Genomic DNA, 22,670 nt, shown 5'->3' on the forward strand with positions numbered 1-22,670 from the left:
ATTATGACAGGTTCTGCTTCCCTTTCCAACCTGGAACCTGTACAAAGCTACAACAATGTGGGTTTTTTTTCCTTTTTGTGTGGGGATGGGGGGGCAGGAGGGAAATTCAAAGGAAACTTCCAGAAGGTTGGGTTTGTGTTCATTTTAGGAATGGGAAAAGGTCTGGGAATTCATAACTTTTCCCAAACAGTTGGATGAGACTTAATTCCATTCGTATACTGTGAGAGGGATTTTCTAAAGTTCTCAGTGCTCTCCTGACTCTGCTCCAACTGAAGTCAGTATGTGTTTTATCATTTCCTTCAACAGGAGCCAAGTTAGGTCAGTACTGAAAATTTCGGACAATTCTACCCTATATGGACATGGAACACTTTTAGGTACCAGACTGTATCTTTTTCAAAGTTGGCATTTTTTAAAGAACAAGCTTAAGAAAATATGCTCTAAACCAGTTACTCTGAGAAAATTCATTCCCTTTGGTAGTTGGGGAACATTACAGTTTGAAATTATTTGTTTTAAACCTGCAAATCCTCATTATCCCAAGATCTCATTCCATTTCCAACTACATCTGTTCGAAAGCCAATAGAGCAAAGAATTTGATGTCTAAATATCCTATATAAATATGTCTTTCCTTCAGGTATGATATGGTCAGAATGCAAAGAAATCTGGGAAGAGGGACCACGCGAATATGTCATGCATCTTTGGAACCTGCTGGATTTTGGGATGCTATCTATCTTTGTGGCATCGTTCACTGCAAGGTTCATGGCCTTTCTCAAAGCAACTGAAGCCCAACAATATGTAGACCAGTACGTTCAGGATGATGACCTCAGTAATGTCACCCTTCCCCCTGAAATTGCTTACTTCACTTATGGTAAGATGATTTGGAGGATTAATGCTTCCCATTCTTTCAGGCGAGTGTGTGCGGCAATGCAGAAAGCAGCGGCTTGCTTCTTTTTTTTTTTTCTTTCATTCATGAAGTTTTTCCAAATTAAAGCTGGTTCTTCTTCTTAGACCTATCAGTTGCAGCCATCTTGGTAAACCGCTAACCTAAGCTAAGAGGAACTGAGACCTAAGCTCCTCTCAGTCTCTGAACATGTACCGAGACCAGACTCAGTCGTATCATATGTTGCAAAAATAACCCCAAGCAACTAATAATCATGAAACCAGAAGGGACTAGAATATAATTTAAATGACATATAAAGGAATCTGCTCTATTTTTCCAATATAAGAGGCACGCTGTGCTAACAAATGTGTGAGCTGGCAGCTTTATGGTCTTATCATTTGGAAGGTGGAACTCCAACTGAAGTCACGGAAAGTCTACATATGAAAAGATGCAAGGACTGGGCTTTTAGTATAAGAAAAGGAACCACCTATTTGTAACAGTTTGTATGAAAAAAGCTTCCTGTTTACTTTGAGTTGTTGTGGCCATGCCTGCATATGTCTTTGATCTTATTCTGGATAAGTTAATATAGTTTATATCACTCCCATCAGTAGGTGATTAGATATGGAACATCAGAATAGTCATATTGCAAGCCTCCATTTAACAACTTTAGGTTACATATTCCGCTCTTAAGAAAAAAAAGCAGAGGAGGAAGCAAGAAAGTGCATTCAGAAGAGGATACAATTAACAAAATACTGTGCAAGAGTTTCCTTTGCTTTCATTCTTCAGTGACTATTTATGAGAACAGGCCAATATTTCCACATCCGAGAAACAATCTCTTGTCAAAAAGAAAAGGAGTACTAGTGGCACCTTAGAGACTAACCAATTTATTTGAGCATAAGCTTTCGTGAGCTACAATATGGAGGGTAACCTCTGATCTCCTCAGTTGTACATTGCATTTCTGTACAGACTCGTATCCAATAAAACCTTATGAATGATTTGCTGCCCAGAAAAGGAGCTAAATCCTTAACAAATATTATCTATAACAATGTTTGACCAGTTGTAATAGAAAAGATGCATGCAACAATAAAATTATTCTTTAACTTCTCAAATGTAGGTTTTGAATATTTGGGGGGCAATCATCAAAGGCACAAAGGGGAGTTAGTAGCCCAACTCTTACTGACTTGCAATAGGAGTTGGCCACCTAAATTGTGCTATGCGTGAAATCCTAGCCCCACTGAAGTCAGTGCACATTTTACCATTGATTTCACGGGGTCAGGATTCCACCTTTACTGCTTTGGAAATCTTCACCTTGGAGTCTTCTTTTTTCTAAATAATAATGAGAACAGCTGTAATATGCACTTGACAAAATATTTCCTAGGATTCAAATGGCCCTTCCTTGGGTTTGAAAAATGAATGAAAGCTTTGCACTTAGGTTAGGGGTTGGATACACAGCATGGGGACAAGCCCCCACTTTCCTACCAAAGTTAGAATTACCTGCCTAAAAATAACCCAAATCACTAATGGAAAAATGGATCAGATCCTCAGCTGGTGTAAATCAGGATAACTTCCTGCATTGAAGTCAGCTAATTTACAACAGCAAAAAGTTCTAGCCCTGTGTGCACAGTCATAACATTTACAAATAATTGCATTTTCAAACACAATATTTGGAGATAAACTTCTCTCTCACTCACCGGACAAAATTGGATGACGCCTGAAATTGTTACATTCCGTTTTTCTTTCTGGTTTGCTGCCGGAATATTGTAAAAAAGTCTTTTGTTATATGGTGAGGAGCTCCATCTTGTGGAAGCTTTTTATCATTTACAAACCTTCTGTCATTTTTACCCTTGGGAAGAACCTGTAGAAAAAATGTCAGGCCTGGGGGAGAAGGGAGGAATTTTCCAGTTAATAACCTTTGGCTGATATTTAATCCAAATAGATTTTCTCACTGTGCTTGAAGAAGGATCTTTTATATTTTATATATACACATACATACCAGGGAGGTTTCTATATAGTTTATCCATCCACAGATTATTATTTACCCAGCACTTTTAGGAAGAGCTTTACAGAAAACCATGATTTTCCCAGGCTATGTGTTTTCAATTTTCACCACGTAATATGAGCATAAATTTAACAAAAACTATAAACAACAAAATTTTAAATAACGTGCGATAATCAAAAGCTTTTTAATACCTGAAGTTCTCTTTTAATTTGTTTGTTATGACAGAAACTTTTGTGGTTTATATTTTTATAATACACATACAATTATTGTACATTTTTTAAAGTAATTATAAGGATCAAGTGATTAGTCATAACATTTCGAGCTGTAGTGTTTGATGATAGAGGTTGCATGCAAAATGGGTGTTAGTTGCTTCGTGGTAAATTGCAGTGCGACGTCTAGATGTTGTTTTTCTTGCAATTTTGTATTATGCAGTCTTGTAAAATGAAGTGAAATACCCTGTGCATAAACAATTTAATTATTGTATATGTACAATTAAGTTTAAGTGCATCTTTTTACGTTCGGCTACTGTTTTGATCCTCATGCCATATGCCTTACTTAAGGAGTTTGATACAGAACTATCTATTATCACCTGGAAATTTTGAAAAAAAAATCTAATCACTACATTTATTTATTTTGCCTGGGGAGATGAACAAACTTGGATGATTTGCTTCTTACTTGGTGGTTGTTGTTAATTATATGACTATCCAACTTTGAAAAAGAACAAAACCTCAGAAAACCACTTGCTTCTGCTTTTCAATGGAAACTAAAGGTGTTAAAATATTTTCTAAATCTAGGTTTCAGAGTAACAGCCATGTTAGTCTGTATGCGCAAAAAGAAAAGGAGTACTTGTGGCACCTTAGAGACTAACCAATTTATTTGAGCATAAGCTTTCGTGAGCTACAGCTCACTTCATCGGATATATACTGTGGAAAATACAGAAGATGTTTTCATACACACAAACCATGAAAAAATGGGTGTTTATCACTACAAAAGGTTTTCTCTCCTCCCACCCCACTCTTCTGCTGGTAATAGCTTATCTAAAGTGATCACTCTCCTTACAATGTGTATGATAATCAAGGTGGGCCATTTCCAGCACAAATCCAGGTGAATTACGCAAGGTAACCTATTTCCCCTTGTTCGCGCCACCCCGCACGAGAGAGAAAACCTGGATTTGTGCTGGAAATGGCCCACCTTGATTATCATACACATTGTAAGGAGAGTGATGAAGTGAGCTGTAGCTCACGAAAGCTTATGCTCAAATAAATTGGTTAGTCTCTAAGGTGCCACAAGTACTCCTTTTCTTTTTTCTAAATCTATTATCTCAAGTAAACACTAGAGAAATAAAGCTCATTGTTTTTTTTTTCTCCAACATCAGAACTGTTTACTGCAGTGTGATTAGATAATATATATTTTCCTTTCAATTTCTTTTAAAAAAATCTACAGGTGAAATCTTGGCCTTATTGAAATCAATGACAAAAATTCCCATTGACTTCAATGGGGCCAGTATTTTGCCCTGCTAATTCTTGGTTCCAGAGTAATATATTTGTATTAAAAGTTAGTTATTTTAATTTCTGAAATTTGGTTAATACGGTAACAACTGGTTGTAAACTGATATAGAACAAACTATAAACTAATCTGAAAACATTCCCTCCACCACTCCTAATATTGACTAAACATAAACAGGCACTTAAAAATGTAGCCAGCCTTTTGCTTTAAGTTCAGAACTGAACTTTACAGATATGCTGCAGGGAATACTCTGCTTCTTTTCATATCATCTGGGTTCATGCAAATAATACTCAACTTTATTCCTATGTCTTTAAATATGGTACATGTTTTAGTTTTGGGTCAGACGCCTTGTATTCAATGATGAGTCTCAGTTCATGCAAAAGAACATCTAGATACTCATATTCAAAGCATATTCAACAGGTAGATTAGAAAACTGATTTGTATGCGTATAGTATCAGCAAGGAACTTGTTAAAAATTGTCAGATTTTTTAAATTAAAAACGTTAACACAATAAAGATGTATTAAAAGGTTTGGTGGTTCAATTGGCTTTATCTGAACAAATCCAAACCTCTTTGGTCTAATCTCATGAGGACAGGTTTTGCCACGGGCTGTTTAGTCCGTGCAGGTTACGTTACATTTTGTGTCTCTATAGGGTTAGAGATAGCGACTGTGAAAAAACGGGACATGGGGTGGGGGGTAATAGGTGCCTTTATAAGGAAAAAGTCCCCCAAAATGGGACTGTCCCTTTAAAAATGGGACGGGTGGTCACCCTATGTATTTATATGGAGCTGTTAATTCAATAATTAAAAGCTGGAAATTTTCCCATCAGTGTGATTCTGATCCACAATGACAAAATTCCCATTGACATCAGTTGGAGCAGGAGACAATGGTGCACTGGACTGGGAGTCAGGGAATCTGGGTGCTGATTCCCAGTTCTGCCCCTGACTGCCAGTGTTCCTTGGGTAAATCACAGCAAACTTCCTGAGCCTCAGTTTCTCTAGCTGAAAAATGTGGCTAATCATTCCTATTCATCTTTGTACAGCACAGTGAGACCTGCAGATTACTAGTAGATGCCTACACATTTCCTACCAGTCCTGGCCAGAACTGAGACCCTGGACCTATTTTATGGGTCATTTATATTTATCTTTCTAACATTTGTCTCTTACTAATACCTTATATATGTGTATTGTTTCAGCCAGGAACAAGTGGCTTCCCTCGGACCCTCAGATCATATCAGAAGGACTATATGCAATAGCTGTGGTACTCAGCTTCTCCCGCATTGCTTACATTCTTCCAGCCAATGAAAGCTTTGGCCCTCTTCAGATCTCTTTGGGAAGGACTGTGAAGGATATCTTCAAATTCATGGTCATCTTCATCATGGTGTTTGTTGCCTTCATGATTGGAATGTTCAACCTTTATTCTTACTACCTTGGTGCAAAATATAACCCAGCATTTACAACGTGAGTACCTAGGAAAAGGAGGCTATGTAGATTATAGTTCTAGACCTAGCAGGATCCCTTTCTGGGCTGCCTCATAAGTAACCTGCATGCCTTCTGCAACTCATGTCGTTTGCACTGTATTGCTGCCGTGTTTAATTATTCCAAGTGGTGAAGAGGGCTCTAACTGCATGAGTCCATTAGAGCCAATGAAAGGTGCATGGCTAAAACCTGCGATGTTTAATAAGCAGAAAGAACCCTCCAGCCAAGCCCTTTTTTCTTTTTCTTTTTTTCTGTTCCCCTAAATCCAATCCTCTCTGACCCACCCAGTCACTCAGTTCCTCCCCTCTTCCTCAGGATGCTTTTCCTTTGTATTTTATCTCCCTCAATGCAGTACAAGGCCTGTTTTGGCTCCCCAAGTCCCCTTAACTTCACCTTATATTTATGGTGGGGGCCCACTGAGTCTACCAGTCTCTGCTAAGCCAGTTACTGCTAAGCTTGCAGGCTTTAAAATTTCAGAGTCAGAGGTGCCTCAGAATTTATTGCAGACTTCTGACATTCTTGCCTCGGTTGCTGTTTGCCTGGGAGAGCTGCACCTTGGGCTACTGCTTCAATTGATTGGGGAGGTTCAGACTTCGGCTGGGAGACCAGTAGGTACAGCCTCCAGTTTTGATGTCATAACCCAGGTCTCTTTCAAAGAGTGTGCAGTCAGCAAAAAAGGAAACCCAATAACTCAGAATCTGTTATTTCTAGGGTAAAACACAAGCAGGAAAATGTTTTTTTGAGGTGAGTGGAAAGAGCAGAGGAAATTTTCATAAAATTGACAGCAGTGAAAAAGAAATCCCTTTGTATTTTTACCTTTAAGAAGAACAGTCAATACAGCAGGCCGTGTTGCATTTGTGATCAGCGCAGAAGGGCTTAAACACCTAATTATCATTCAAAAGCTACTTCTACCAAAGTGTATGTAAAATGATGAAGCAGTAAAATTGCACATGTTTTGCATCAGTAATTTCACACCTGCATGTGGCTGCTATGCAAGGCAACATGTATCTGAAGAACCAAGTATTTAAAAAGTGCTATTGATGCATTTAAAAAAAAAAACAATAAATAAATAACGGTGGGGAATATAAGACAGGGAGCTCTACATTCTCTAAATCAAGTGCATTTCTCAGTAGAGAACACCGTGAAGACATACATAATATCCTGCCAGCATATAGGCAAGATACAAGGAAAGATGCAAACTAGGTTGCTCGTGATCTCCCTCTGGTGCCCATCCAATAAATCAACAACCTCGAGAAGCTGGAGGTTGTCTGCACTTTGTGGTTGTTTGCTGTATATACTGTATTACTACTGCTTGAATATTGCAACAAATCATTCCTCATATAATGTCCTTGAGCGGCTCTACAGTATGTGCAATGGGTGAATAATAGGACTATAAGTGAGAAGTGGTTCCTCAAAATATGCCTGACTTTATTCAGGCTAAGCTAAGATGTTTGATATCACACCGCTTATTTGGAGACTAGATATGTGGTAACCAACTAGTATTCCTGTATGCCAGAATCTAGTAACTGTGGGCTCTGTATTCCTATCAGCATCAAAAATAGCAGGAAGAGAAACAGTGTTTGGAAAACACCACAGGAGAGAACGCACTGAGTTTCTAAAAGATACCCCTTTGGAAGGGTTTGGAGCCTCTTGGAGGCAGTAGGAAGTGCAAACTAGAAACCTTATGGATCCACACAGGACTCCATGCCCAACCCCATACATACTGGGGTGCAAGGAGAGCTGCCTCTCCACACTTGTCTCCGGGCACACATCATCAGCATGGATCCCTCCAGAGTTGTGCTGCTATTCGCTTCCCTAGCCATATACCCTTGAGGCAGAAAGTACAGAGTGGGAGTTCATGTTTCAACTCGGGTTAGTTCCCTGGTGCACTTCCCCTCAGAGATGGCCACGTTATTCCCCAGGTCTGCCCTGACAGGCCCCCAAAGACATGCAATGAAATGCTCACATAGCAGGTGTTTTGCCATTGACTTCAGTGGGGACAGGATTTCATCCATAAGAACATACATACTGGGTCAGACCAAAGGTCCATCTAGCCCAGTATCCTGTCTTCCAACAGTGGTCAATGCCAGGTGTCCCAGAGGGAATGAACAGAACAGGTATCATCAAGTTGGGGGGAGGGATAGCTCAGTGGTTTGAGCATTGGCCTGCTAAACCCAGGGTTGTGAGTTCAATCCTTGAGGGGGCCATTTAGGGAACTGGGGCAAAAATTGGGGATTGGTCCTGCTTTGAGCAGGGGGTTGGACTAGATGACCTCCTGAGCTCCCTTCCAACTCTGATATTCTATGATTGATTCTATGAAGTGATCCATCCCCTATCACCTATTCCCAGAATCTGGCAAACAGGGGCTAGGGGCACCATCCCTGCTCTTCCTGGCTAATAGCCATTGATGGACCTATCCTCCATGAATTTATCTAGTTCTTTTTTGAACCCTGTTGATAGTCTTGGCCTTCACAACATCCTCTGGCAAGGAGTTCCATGGGTTGACTGTGCATTGTGTGAAAAAATACTTCCTTTTGTTTGTTTTAAACCTGCTGCCTATTAATTTCATTTGGTGACCCCTAGTTCTTGTGTTATGAGGAATAAATAACACTTTATTATTTACCTCCTCCACACCAGTCATGATTTTATAGACCTCTATCATATCCCCCCTTAGTCGTCTCTTTTCCAATCTGAAAAGTTCCAGTCTTATTAATCTCTCCTCATACGGCAGCTGTTCCATACCCCATGGAGTTTGAACAGTGAGCGTAGGAACAGATGGGATTAAATTGGCTCCCAAGGAGGAGAGGCAGTTTATCACAGTTGTCCCATTGTTCCCTCAGAAAAGTTCTGGGGCCAGTCCACCCCTGCTTGTGCTCCCATCTGTGACTCAAGACAGAGGAGAGTCGGAGGAACGCAATATAATGTTTCCCCCTTGTAGGTCTAACCTAGGGGTCTCAAACACGCAGCCCGCAGTGTTATTTGCTGTGGCCCACTAAGCTCCCCGCCTCCCTGGAGTTATTTCCTGCGGCTGTCAAGCTCCCCTCACCCGCTGCCCCCCCCCCTCAGAGGGCCATGTCCCTGCTCCTCTGCCTACCTTCAGGCGCTTCCCGCCGCCAAACAGCTGTTTGGTGGTGCTTAGCGCTTTCCAGGGAGGAGGGGGGAGGAGCAGGGAGCCGCGCACTCAGGGGAGGAGGCAGAGAAGAGGCAGGGCCAGGGCGGGGATTTGGGGAAGGGGTTGGAATAGGGACAGGGAGGGAGTGGAGTTGCGGTGGGGACTTTGGGGAAGAGGTTGGAATGGGGGTGGGGAAGAGGCGGGGTGGGGTGGGGCCTCATGGAAGGGGTTGAGTGGGGGCGGGGGCAGAGGTGGCCTTTTGTATCTTTATATGAAAAGGTTCCTGTCATGCGGCCCTCGGGCCAATGTACTAGTCCTCACCTGGCCCTCGTGGTGATTTGAGTTGAAGATCCCTGGTCTAACCTAATGATGCCACTTTAAGACAACCCCTGAAGTGACATTTAGTTAAGTAAATGTTTAAGTAAGTTGATACTGAAGCACTAACCCTAAGTCAAAGTAAACAGGACCTGGCATTTTGATGTGGTGTTCATATACTATATGACACAATGGATGGAGGAATGCTGCTGTTAGCCCCAGTGTGAGGAAATGACCTTCCCAACTTAGTTTCTGTCTCATAGGAACTACAGATTCTTTCCAACGTATAGCATCCAGCTGTATTACTCCACTGTGTAGCATAACATATGCTTTATAAATCAGAGTTTAAACTTCCTAATCAAAGAAAATATGCCTCCCAGTGTTCTTCTGTTGCCTCACGATACATTTTAATGGAGGGATTTCCAGGACTGGCTGCAAATACATTTCTCTGTTTCTGATAACAAGGTAAAAGAAAACTGAGTATGTAGAAGGTGACATATTAATCATACAAATAGAAGACTATGCCCTTGAAGTTCAGGAATTAATCAGTGGCTGAGTCAATAGCTCCCCTGCCTGCCTGGTGGAATAACAACCAACAGTTATGGTTCTCCATTGGTGCATGTTTCCAAAATAGTTGGCTAATGAATTTTAGGCCATCTCTGATGCAATATCATTGTGTATCATTTCTATTTACTGACAAGCTTAACTAACCATGAGGTTCTCATTATAAACCTTGCAGCATGTATTGTCACTTGAATGATGAACAAGGCTTGATTGAAATGGTGACTATTCCCTAGAGTAAAAATTACTTCCAGTTGTAAAGGTTGCAGGATCAAGTTGTAACAAGGGAGCATGGGTGGTTGGGAGATACCTGCCCAAAGGGGAAATACAATGCTCTTCTTTCTTAAGTCCAGATCCTCTGGAGATTCCAAATACTAGATGCTCATCTATCTGCCCTGTAATGAGTTGGTATTGTTAGTAAACACCTATCTGAAGAACCCAAATAAGCCATGTAAGAATTTGGAAGAGAAGTCAAAACTCAAATTAGGGTGTAAAAGTACCAGGTTACTAATTTAGGACAGCAGATTCTTTACCAGCAGAGTAGAGGTATGTGCTGTCTGAACATCTGACAATGCCACTGGAAGTAGCGCGTTGGCACTTTTGGCCTGGATCCCACAACCTGATCCATTCAGAGAGAATGTCCCCATGATGAATCCCCCTGGTGCTCCGCACAGGCTAAAACGTGCCCCAGAGCAGGTCAGATTGCAGGGATTCTGTTATCTTGCCCAGCAAATTTCAATTCGCACTGTTAGGGAAATTCACATCGGCGAACATTCCTCCAACTTTGTTCCTAATGCTGTTCACAGTTAGTAAGAGTAGATTTCCAGGTTTCCCATTGCTGTTTCAGATTATTTTAATACCCTGGAGTGTGAAATGTGTGCTTAGTAAGGGAGGTGTGCAGTCTTTTTTTACATAATGCATATACCGTACAGCTCAGGGATTAACATTCATCTTAGACCATTTTCAGACACTTTCACAAAGCTGGAAATCTTATGGTGTTAAGTCATAAACATTTGTTGTTAATTTACACATATCAAGAATACATTAGCATAGGGGCAACTATGTATCACATAGACTTTTCCTTCAATATTTTACTGAGCTGTCAGTGAGTTCTGGGCAGAATATGGTGGGCATTCACAAATGGCACTAAGTGACTCATGAAGATGGGGAGGAACAAATTATTGCAGCTGGGCAACTACTTGAAACAGCTGCTGTGAAAACTCACCTGGGAAAAACAAACATTTTTCCCCCTTTTGCTGTGTTCATAACCCTTGTGTGGTTGATGTGCAAATATTTCTTCAAATGCACTTATAGGTAGGGAAAATAGAGGATTTTAAGTGAATATAATAGAACATTTACAAAAAGCAAATTTTGAACTTGAAAATGCAATTGCTTGGTCTGGAAACTGATTCTAAGGGATTCTGGGTGCAGTTCACCCAGTCATGAAATAGAAAAAGAACCACATGGTCTGCAGATCAGATCAAAACGAACCTATTTCTCTGTCTTTTTGTTCTCTGTTTGTATGGGGCTGAGCACAATGGGATCCTAGTCCATGACTGTGGCTCCTAGGCATTACTGTAATAGTAATGATAATTCAATGGGAGTTGGATTATCCACAATGAATTGCTTAACAGATCAAGAACTATTCAGTGATATTATTCAGTGAATGATGCATACATGTGAGAAAATCATAAGCTTCTCGTGGGCAATTTGTAAGCATCAAAAATAAATTAAATTTGTCAAAAAAGGACTATGAATTATTTGCTTAGCTCTACTAATTATTGTGCTTAGTGAATATCCAGAGTGACTCCAGTGCTCCCCTTCTTGTGTGTTACTGCACTTTTCAAACCACATGTTCAGTTTTGTTGGTCTTGTACTCTAAAGAACAGTGCATTCTAAACCATTGACTACATCAGTGGTTTATGAATCAGAAGTAGCATACAAAGGGTGCTCTTGTCTCTGAAATGTGCATACTCCTTTTGCAGAAGGAACAAAGTGTATGCTACTCCTGCTTAATTTTAGCCTGCTAAATACAGAGTCTGTTTAGCTAACTGTATAATTGCAAAATAGTTTTAAAAACGCTTAATTTTCCCCCTTTTCAGAATTTTCATTGCAGTTGCTGCAGATCATAGTTATGTTTATCTGTTCATTTTTTATGCTGTATACTGAACACAGTTGTTGAAACAGTCCATAATTGAGAGCATGATATATAAACAAAATTGAAATGGAAGCAGGACTGATTGCATTCATACTGCATTCTGCATCACAAATCAGGTTTAAGCCTAGGGTTTTGTCTTCCCCCCACCTCCTAAAGAGAAATTCAGTTCATTCAGTTTCATCATTATTTGGAGACTTTTCATTAAAACACAACATTTTATATAATATTGACTGTATTTCATGTTGGAGGAGCTAAGCACTTTCTACTCATGGGGAAGAGCTCAGTCTGAAAGGATGCCTTGAGCTTTCTTAACCAGGAGAGGAATACTGCAGGAGAGATTTATATGAAACCCCTCTGATGGAAAGAACAATAATGCTTAATCAAAGTCAGCATGCAACTAACATATTCTATGGATTCTAGTCTCCCCTTGATGCAAAAGCATAAAATTCTATTTAGCTTTCATTGAAATAATGTGTGCACCAATGTTCCCTCTAATTTTTGACAGGCCATGTGCGCAAAACATTTCTTCTGTGCAAATTTTTGACAGGCTGTGTGTGCAAATTTTTGTGCTTCTGTGCAAATTTTTGTGCACATGGTGTTTTGCCGCGTGCACGGGGTTTAGGATCTGTGGGACGTGCACACGCACACAGTTTAGAGGGAATAGTGGTGTGCACTGAGGGGAGAATAACCCCAGTGCATTGAAGTATATATTGAAACACATTAAAACAGGGGAGATAATATAGCGAAGGATAGTCGTTACAGCAATAGACAGGAAATCAGCTCTCTCTAGGTTTCAGATTCTGCTTCAGGCCATGACCATGTAAATTTGTGTAAATCACTACATTTCCCTTCTGTAAGGAGTACAAAACACCTACTCCCTCACAGGGCTCGGCTCTTGGACTTTGTTAGTTTCTGTCAGTGAAGCATATTCAGATCACTGATCAAAGGCAATATAGAAAGTCAGAGTATTATTCTGTTTAACTTCAGATATTGGATTAAAACTCTTCTTTAAATAGTCTCTCCATTGCTTCTTTTAACACTTTCAGCTACTGGCAGGAAGAACTTGTGTTTCAACTCATGTATCAAAGACATAAACCAGAATTGGATCTTAACTAGAGTAGAATTAAAACTTTAAAATACCATCCTATTTTTAAGCACCTACATCACGGTATCTGAGTGCATCAGATTTCTCATGTACTTATCCTGTGAGGTAGGGGCACACCTATTTTATAGATAGGGAACTGAGGCACCAAATAATTGAAGGCCAGATTTTCAAAGTGTAGGAGCCTGGTGATGCAGGCAGACACCTAGTGGGATTTTCAAAATTGGCTAAACAGATTAGGCTTCTAACTCCCATCGATTTCAATAGGTTTGGATTCAAAACAGTGAAATCAATGGAAATTAGGAGCCCAAACGCTTAGGCACTTTTGAAAATTCCAATGGGCACCTAAAGTCTTTAGGCACCTAAATCTGAGTCTTTAGGCACCTAAAGACCTTTGAAAATCTGGCCCTAAATGCATTTCCGAAGGCCACACCGGAAGTCTGTGGCAAAGCAGAGAAATGAACAAGAGTCTCCCAGTTCTCAGGCTAGCACAATAACCACTGGATCTTTTTTACTGTCATTTTCATTCCGCAATTTCTTGCAGCCTAGTACTTTTGGGGACAGTTGTGTAGCTAGGTTACAGAAGTCAGGTGTGCTTCTTCCAGGCTTTGTAAGTAGAATGACTCCAGTCAGTATCTTTTATGACTTCGAAAATGTTTTAATCATGACAAGTGAGCTAGACATTAAGCCAGAAGCACAGAGAGCCTTGGTGCGGTATGGCGGGAATGGTGTTTTCAGTGCTTTTGCTTTGAAGGAGGTTGTAAGAACACTCCCTCAAGTTGCGTGCCGCCTATACTTGCGAACACACACACACACACACCCCCAATTCACCAGCTTCCGCTCCGTTATTACTAGCTGAGCCAAGGGGATCAACTGCACTAATAATTTGCCCTTTGTTGGATCTGCTTCTTTCAGCCCTGAATCTCTCTCCCGAAATGTAGGCCCCATAACAAGAGGGCTTTAAACACATGGGGTGATGGAAGGAACGAAAGAATCCATGAGAAATGCAAACATAAATCTGGACCAAAACCCTGGATCTAAACACACCTGAACTCAGAGATATTCAGAATCTGGGTCCCCACTTCCCTTTTCCAGTGACTTGCTGCCAATATTTTAACTACAGGCACTGATAAAAATAACGTTCACCGGATGCTGTGCTAAGGCCGAGGAGCCATACGGTTAGGCAGCATCCTGAAAGGGAGTGAACATGACAGACAGGCGTTATTGCAGTCTTTTCTTAAATGTAATGATGGATTAATAAGGGCCTCTTGGGAACCTCTCACAACCCCCTCCAGCATGTCACTGCTCCTTTCTCTACAACAGGGCAAACTAACCCACCCCCCCCCCCACACACATCTGAACATTCCTGAACACCAGAGAAAGTTGGATCTGGATTGAAATCCAGTCTGAGGGACTCATGCCCGTCTCCACACTGAGACAGTGGATCCACATTTGGGATGCACCAGGCTTATTGTTTTCTCATATCAAAGACAAGACCTTGGATACTGATGTTTTGCTGGGGAGGGTTATGGAGGATAATTAGGAAATGCACAAATTTTGTTAGGTCAATCTGTCACCCTCTCAGGAAAGGAACGCTCTGTTTCTATAACTAATTTGCTAGAATTCTTCATAAATCTATTGTACTGCTACAGCCAGTAATTAAGTTTTCAAAGAGAACATGGCAACATTCCAGCACAGAGGTTAATGCTAAAGTTGCGGAAAAGGAGCAGAGTTGACACATTGTATTAAAAATTGCCTGAAGGGTAGAAAACAAGTGGAACCTCTCCAAATTAAAAAACAAGGTTAATTGCAGGGTGCTGCAAGGATCAAAGTTGGTGGTTACAGTCTTTTATTAGTTGGGTAAGTGACTTAGATGACAGGCTTCTAAGCCAGAATATTAAGCTCTATAAATGCACTTTAACTGGAAAGTGCACTATTTAATGGAATAAGCATTGGCTGGATTCTATTATTTAAGTACTCCATCATATGAATGGCAGTTACCACTGTAGATCAATGCAAAGAGCAAAAACGGGAGTTTTAAAACAAGAGGAAATGTCTGCCATATGGAAAAGTGCCATAGCTTGGTAACTTGGAAAGATGTGCCAACTACTGGACTCAGAAATCATAAACTCTGTCCAACATGTGCCTGAAGTGAGAAAACCTCTGATAATTTCTAGGTTTCATTTAGTATAAATGAAAGGGGTGGATAATATATTGATAGGCACATGAATTTTTGGGAAACATGACAGAAGAATAGGAAGGTGTGTGCTTATTGAGGTTCTAATCCCATGTAACATCTGTTTGAAACTCATAGGTCCAACTCCTCTGGGTGTGCAGCACTACTGAAGCCAGTGAAGTTATTCCCCCAAAGAACATCACCCATAAAGTTAATAAATTCACTACTGCTGTATGCAAGTGGAAGAAGAGAGTATAATGGGCTGTGATACTGATAATGCTTAGTTGTTGCAGCAGAACATAATGCAACTAACCAGTGGTCGTTACTATACTTTAAATGATAGTAATTAATTCCTTTTCCTGCTTTGCCAGGTGTAATTGACACTGGAGTTCATGTAAAAGCTTATTATTTTCTGAGGGTAATTTGTGGTGAGTCTATAATCTGCTTTATAAAGTGATTTCTCAGGGTTAAGCTGCCGTAGCAATATGAAACATTTCATCAGTCTCAATTGTAAAGGCCATAATGTTTTACAACGGAGTGTATTCACTGAAAGTCAATGGATAGTTTGAATTTTTATTAGATGGGTACTGGTCAGTCCTGATAATTTTGCCTTTGAATAAAGAGCCAAGCAGATTTCTCGAAAGGCAAAGTGTGGTTCCTGTACCAGGGTCTCTCATTATCCTCCCCTTTTCCCTTTGAGCCATTCATATTCCCTTCCATATTTTACTGCTTCACCCTTCTCTGAGTCAGACAGCTCCCTCCTCCTGACCTACCACCTTGACCCCACCCTTCCCAGATCTTCCCCTCTCTGACACTGTTTTATCTCCTCTCTTCTCCCTATTCTTTAACCTTTCCCTTTCCTCTGGCTCCATCTCCTCCACTTTCAAATGTGCCCTGGAAACCACCGGCTGGAAAAACTCTCTTGACCCTTTGCCTCCAAATTCCCTTCCACCCACAATGCCTCTCCACAGATTCTATCTTTGAACTCTAGAAGGCCAACCCCAGTAGGGGGATGGAACCAAGCCTTTGCCCATTCTCTGCCACACTCCCTGCCCCCCGCCCCCCCAGAACTGTTCCCTGCCCACCTGCTTCAGGGAGGACATACATGGATGGGTTGAACATCCCTACTTAGCCCTGCAGCTAGGTCTGAAGTTCCAGTTAGCCCTTGTAGGGGTTTTACTACCCCTCCAGGGGTACAGAGTTCAAGTTACAATCTAGCTCATAGTTAATGAGGTTGGGAAAAAGCAGATGGGGCAGATCAGAGGTAGTGTTGTTTTATGGCTTACTTGGGATGCCACATACTGTTATCAGTTCAGGAAATATGACTTGGCAGTCCACAGGGTGACTGATCATGGCTTGCACTGATTATACAGAGACATCATATTTACTCTGGGCGAGCGCCATTTTTATTATTAACGTCTTGGCTTGCCAATCTGGAGACGACAATGTGAAATAATTGTTTATTTTGTTTTTAGGGTAGAAGAAAGTTTTAAAACCTTATTCTGGTCAATATTTGGCTTGTCTGAAGTGATATCAGTGGTGCTGAAGTATGATCATAAGTTCATTGAGAATATTGGCTATGTACTCTATGGAGTTTATAACGTTACCATGGTGGTGGTGCTGCTCAATATGTTAATAGCCATGATCAACAACTCCTATCAGGAAATTGAGGTAAGATAAACAATTTGATTACAGAGTATATATTTACTGTTATATGTTATAAAAACAAGGAAATTATGGGATCTACTATATAAGATGTCATAGTATGACAGAAGCCAGTTATCTTAAAATTCTATGGCGACTGAAAAGTCTCTATCCCAGAATTAGACCTAAGCGAATAATTCACAATGAACCATTTATACGATAGATTTATCTTCCTTTTGTTTGTAGAATATCTCTGAGCAGATCACAATTTCCTTAGATATATTCATTATTTGAAAGTAGTTCTTGATTTTTTTTCAAACCCATGAACAGTTCTTTGTGAGCATTCACTATCTAGGCTAGAGTCACAAAAATAGATTAGATTAAATAGATTCCCCAAACTCAGGCCTGGCAGCTTTGAAAGTCATTCTCCATGAACATTTGTGCAAGTAAAACTCTGTGACAAGAATGTTTGTAGGAAGCAAACACGAAAGAGCCACGAAGAGCAGAGGCTAACTCATTAGAGAATCTGAATGAATAGTTGCAGAAATGTATATCCAGGATTTGGCTGTGTCCTGTATTGTTCATATTAGCAGGCTGGATTTGCTAAATACTTGGGAGAAGAAACTTTCTGCTAATAAAAGTAAAGCCAGGGAAGTTATTAATATTGGACACTGTTGTCCGTGTTTTCTGTTTTCTTGTCCCAGTTTCTTCAATGTCAAATTCCTACAGTTGGATTTGTATTAATTAGCTGTTCTGATCTATCCTCAGAACCCAGCTCTGCAGAAGGCCACAGCTGAAAATATACCCCTGTGCCTTATGTCTGCTGCAATCAGGATGGATGTCAGCAAACACTTACATAGTGCTGTCTACCCAAGAAAGCTTTCCCTGCTTTCAGAAGGCACAGTTGTATTCCCCAAGAGATCCTTAACATTTACGATCAAGCTTCTCAGTTAGTTTCTCTTCCTCTGAGATGGGACTTACTTTCAAATGGCCTCAACCTCCTAGTGCATTCTTCCTTTTTTCTTGGAGGAAACTCTTTCCACCATTTTTGCAGTGCCATCTTACAGCTGTTACCTGTTATTGCAGGAAAGCATGCTCTCCAGCATCAATATTTCTAAGGTTGCTACTTTCAAATAAAGAAAACAAAACAAAAATCCCTCATGTAAAGCTATCTGTGCTGCAGAGCTCTAGGCTAAGCAATTCATGGAAAGGATCTTCCAAAGTGTGTGCATGTTGTTTTCATTTATTCAGTTTAGGCACACAAGTACCCTGATGCACACATAGAAGCCATGGTTTGTGTGCACACATGTCCGTGCAAAGCCAGTTTGCATAACTGTTTATACACCCCTAAACTAAGCATGTGTAGTTTTGCACCCACACTTTTGAAGATTAGGTCCTAGAGAGTCGGGAACAGTCATTAGTAGTACAAGCCCAGGTAGATAAGGCAAACAATGCATACAACGCCCAGGGTATAAGTCTAGGACAGAACTGTTTAGCTAAAAAGAATAACTGCACCTAAGCAAGGCTCGACCAGGGGCTCTTTCATAAGGGAGTGTTTATTAGGGAGCATGAGTAACTTTTTAGTTGACTCTGTATTGAAAAAGGGAAAAAATGAAATCATGCATGAATATTACATTTGCTTGCATTTTGTTAGAACATAATATTTGCATGGCATTGTTAATATAAGTACTTATATAGCCAGGGGAAAGAGAGCAGCTGTTTGTAGGCTAGGAATTACTAGGCCATATTAGCTTTGCATTTGGCTGAGAATACAAGTATAATGAAAGTTCAGATATAGTAACTGGTAGGTTTGCTCTAGCAATTTGTGGTCTGGAAGTGTGTACCAATTTATGAGCATTGAACATTTTCTGTCTACAAACACCAGAATTAGTTTTAGTATACCACTTATGGGGTATTTCAGAATATGATTGGAAATGGGGTGGGAGAGTCATAATCAGTATTTGTAGTAGCTGGTAAAAAGGGAATAATTCAAATTGTACCAGTGCTGCCTTGTAGAATTCTGAGATCATCAAACTGTATTTGGTCTGGTCAATGTGCACCGGAGGTAGATATTTCCCCCCTTGTTTTATCATAGGGATGATGTATAATATTCTTCCTTTTCATTTCTCTAACGGTTAGTGGGGTTCTCCATAGCAAGGAATATAGCAGATATTCATCCAATAATTTATCCATCAAATAATACTTGATGGGCTACAAAGCTCATCAAATGCCACAAAGATAAATTATTCAGGGCCAGATTGTACCTTTAGGCACTGTCCAGAAAAAGGGATGGTGTATAAAATGCGCCACTCCAGGAGTAGCTCGAGGAGGCACTGTGATTCAGAGACCCAATTCCCTCCCTGCTTCCCCCTTACTTAGGGAAGGGCGGGGAAGGGAAGGTGCTCGCCTATGCCAGCAGGAAATTATTACACCGCCCCATACCCGTTCAGCTATGCCATTCCCTGCCACTCCTTGCACATCTGACTGGGCAGTAAGGAAGCAGGATGAACAGTGCCATTTACTTGTGTGCAGCTGGGCAGAAGGGGTTGGTAACTTCAATAAAATTGTAAACTTAAAGGGGCGGTCCTTACAGTGCTTGACTCCTTTTCTGGGATGTGTAGTCCAAGCCTCAGTCTAGTCTTCAATGACTATCTGCAACATTCACTGAATAACATATTTGATAAGTGGGATTTGACCAGCTCTACTTTTCATATTTGCACATTTAGCTTAGTACAAACGTCAACCAGTTTTGTCAGCTCAAATACCTACCCTTTCTACCTGTGACAGAAGTTATCCTTGTTCCTGTGACAAAAATTCCATAAGATATTGGTTGAATGTCTTTGATAGCTCATAGGTCTCACTTATAACCATGGCTTCTCACAACACCTCCTCAGGGCCTACCTTGGTGTTCAGGAGGCCCTTAATTCCCAAATGCAGTGATAGGATGTCCCATAATGTCAATATAGTTGGTGGAATGTCTGGAACAGGTGATAGTCCAGTGAATTACATCTTCCAGCAGACACCTAACCTGTTCCTGCCTCAGCCCACAATAAAATCTCATTTTAACCTTGTCCTTCACAGAGTACTGGCAAGAGAGACAGTAGAGGACAGGAAGTAGTTATCCTGTTCGCTGCTGGACAGTCCCTCTAGATGGGATATTTATTAAAAAGTGATTAAGTATCATCATTTGTGGGGGCAGCCTGCTCATGTCTAATCCAGCATCTTGATCAGCCTCTTATCTCTCTGCCAGACACAAAAGTAAAAACATGTTAACCAATTACTGTTATTAGGTTTAAGTTTTGTTTTATAAGGTTCAAATCCAGGCAATACTCCTGGGGGGATTCTGCAGGGGTGTGCGCCCACAGAAAACACCCCTGCAGATTTCCTGTGTTTGCCTGCAGAAAACTGCAGGGAAGCCGTGCGGGGGATGACCATGGGCCCAGGGGATTTTTTGGGGGTGGTGGTGGGGGGGTTGCCTCCCTCCAAACAGAGGTGAGGCATCGGGGGGGCACACAGGGTTAAGCGTGTAAGAGCAGAGCTGCCCAGCTGAAGGAAGCTGGGTCTTTGCTCCTCTGACTCTGCAGCTGAGGGCTGCCTCCTGGGTCCTAGCGCCAGTCGGGCTCCCCTTCTGTGTGCTGGGAGCCTTCCTGTTTTCTCTTCTGTGCAACAGTGAGTGCCTGTGGTGGGGCTGGGTAAGGGGGGTGGGGGGCTGAGGGGAAGAGGCAGTTGGGAAGGAACAGGGGTGAAATAGGGCAGGGGGGAATGTGGGAGTGAGGGGAAGGGGATGGAGAAGAAAAGGGGATAGGATAATTGTGGAGGGAAGCAGGAGCCCAGCATGCGGCATCCACTCATCAGGAGCTGGGGCTCCCCCATTAGCAGGCCCATCGAACCCTCACCCTGACAAGCCCTACCCCCCCACACCCAGACCTCCACCCCACTGATCCCCAACCAGCTGCACCCGGACCCCAACCCCATCAAGCCCCACTCCCCCAGCACTGGGTCCCCCCATGGAGCCCTCCACACCCCAAACCTCCTGCTGAGCCCCATCTCCCCACACCCAGCCCACCTTCACCTGGATCCTCTGCAGAATCCCATTGCCCCTTCACCCGGAACCCCACAATGAGCCTCTGTGCATCCAGATTTCCCACTGAGCCACCCGCACCCAGATTGCCCCACACAGAAACGTCTCACCCCACACCTGGATCCCCACACACTAAGCCCCTCCACATTTCAATCCTGTTGGGCTGAGCCTGCTCAGCCCTACCTGGTGCAGAGGGACAGGGCCCTGGGGCATTTCTGGGGCAGGCCCAGCCCTTGCACTGTGTCAGGGTCAGGCGTTGCCTCACTGCCCAGTCTCTGTACTGCGAGAGGTGGGGGCTTCAGGGTGATCTCCCACCTCAATGCAGCCAGTGGCCCATGCTGGAGCCACATATATTTACTGACAAATAAAATTTGCAGAATTTTAAAATATTGTGCACATAATTTTAAATTTTTGGGGCGCAGAATTCCCTCGGGAGTAAGTCAATAGCGGCTAAGTGAGCACTGCTCCATTGAAGTTCATGAAGTTGGATCTTCATAAACGAGGGCAGAATTTGGCCCAAGGCCTCTGTTTTGTAATATGCCCATTTCTGCCAAACATCTGCCAATCATCAGAGATGTGTACTGATGAGCGAGTTGCATTATACATTTGACCATAGTACAGATGTGAGTACAGATTATTGGCAAACCTATTTTCCCATTGATGCTACTGGCTTCTATATATACCACAATGAAAACAGCTGTAAAGCAGCTACAGATGGTCTTTTTTCAACCAGTAAACAATCTTGAAATAAGGGTCAGACCATACAAGTACTGAGTAAAATCATAAATGCCACTCGGTTCAATAAAGACTGCACTAACCTTACATTTATCTTCAGAAATGTTCTTGGTGTCTTGGCTCACCTTGACAACCTAATAATGGTGAATCATCTTAACTGAGAAGTGAACTTGCTTATGTGACATGTGCTGACTGATGGAGAACCAAGATATAATGATGATGAATACAAATAGGACAAACAAGGAAATCAGCTGGTATTTTCTTATAGTTTTTTAATTATCAGAAGAGATAAGTGGCCCAAGCTGCTGTTCAGAATTTTTTAGTGAATCAGATGACAACCATTACCTAGTAGTTAAATATTGCTGTGATTAACTTGATACACAGTTTATTTTGAATGGAAATTACATACCCACTTCCTCGTGCTTTGCATTGAAAATATATCCTTAGATAACTCTATTTATCAGCTAGGCCCAAATATCAGATCATTTTTGTATGTGTTCCATTTAACGAAGAAGATGTCTTTGCCATCCGAAGAAACAGGGCCATGTTCAGTGATCAAATAAAAAGAGTGGGGGTACTTCACATCTCAGACTCTCTCTGCAACCTTGTGGAATTCCTAATCCACACAAACCTGGCAATTTTGGACAGGGCCACATGGAGATTTTGAGGGCCTGGGGGCAAAATCTAAAACTGAAACCCCTCCCATCCTTCCAAAAAATGATCCTGGAGATTATAGAGTTTAAGAAGGGGGGGGTGGGATCAAAGATGGCCCAGGCCTGTAGGGCTGCTGCTCTCCCTGAAGGGATAGGGTGGCTCTGCCCTGTGTGCAGCTAAGGAATTGCTCCCAGGCCCTCCTCTTCCTGTGTGGATTGTAGCATTATCCCTGACATCACTCCTACCACCGGGGTATCGGCCTGCCAGGTCGC

The 22,670-nt window shown here is 41.6% G+C and overlaps 1 protein-coding gene across 1 annotated transcript in view; it reads left to right on the top strand.

Annotated features, from left to right (window-relative positions):
• Positions 1–22,670, top strand: part of TRPC7 (transient receptor potential cation channel subfamily C member 7) — a 119,067-nt gene that overhangs the window by 84,922 nt on the left and 11,475 nt on the right. The window contains exons 6-8 of the mRNA XM_073358081.1: positions 632–865; positions 5,578–5,842; positions 16,760–16,955. Of these exons, the coding sequence (XP_073214182.1) occupies positions 632–865; positions 5,578–5,842; positions 16,760–16,955 (695 nt within the window). The remainder of the gene's footprint in view (positions 1–631; positions 866–5,577; positions 5,843–16,759; positions 16,956–22,670) is intronic.

The sequence above is a fragment of the Lepidochelys kempii genome, chromosome 8 (assembly GCF_965140265.1).
Source record: "Lepidochelys kempii isolate rLepKem1 chromosome 8, rLepKem1.hap2, whole genome shotgun sequence".
NCBI classification, from domain to species: Eukaryota; Metazoa; Chordata; order Testudines; family Cheloniidae; genus Lepidochelys; species Lepidochelys kempii.